Here is a 210-nt window from a genome sequence, read left to right on the forward strand (position 1 = left end):
AGATAGATAGATAGAAAGATTCCCTTCCTTCTCTCCCCCGTTGTAGTGGTAGATGATGCATGCACCTTCTCCATCCCTTGATAAGAAAATACTCCGAAAATCTTTCTCTTGAATGTCATGAAAGTCTAGCCCGCAGAAAAAGAGAAGAAACACACCCCACACACATCTCTCTCTCTCTCAATTCAATGGCATTTCTTTCTTTCTTTCTTT

The 210-nt window shown here is 40.5% G+C and overlaps 1 protein-coding gene across 1 annotated transcript; it reads right to left on the minus strand.

Annotated features, from left to right (window-relative positions):
• Window position 1: 1 nt before the first annotated feature.
• Window positions 2–210, minus strand: CSUI_009173 (uncharacterized protein; the record flags this gene model as incomplete). The annotated part of the gene is made up of 1 exon (XM_068069290.1): window positions 2–210. A coding segment is annotated over exon 1 (117 nt), but the record flags the coding sequence as incomplete, so codon positions are not given.

Source organism: Cystoisospora suis (genome assembly GCF_002600585.1).
Source record: "Cystoisospora suis strain Wien I chromosome Unknown contig_5376, whole genome shotgun sequence".
NCBI lineage: Eukaryota > Apicomplexa > Conoidasida > Eucoccidiorida > Sarcocystidae > Cystoisospora > Cystoisospora suis.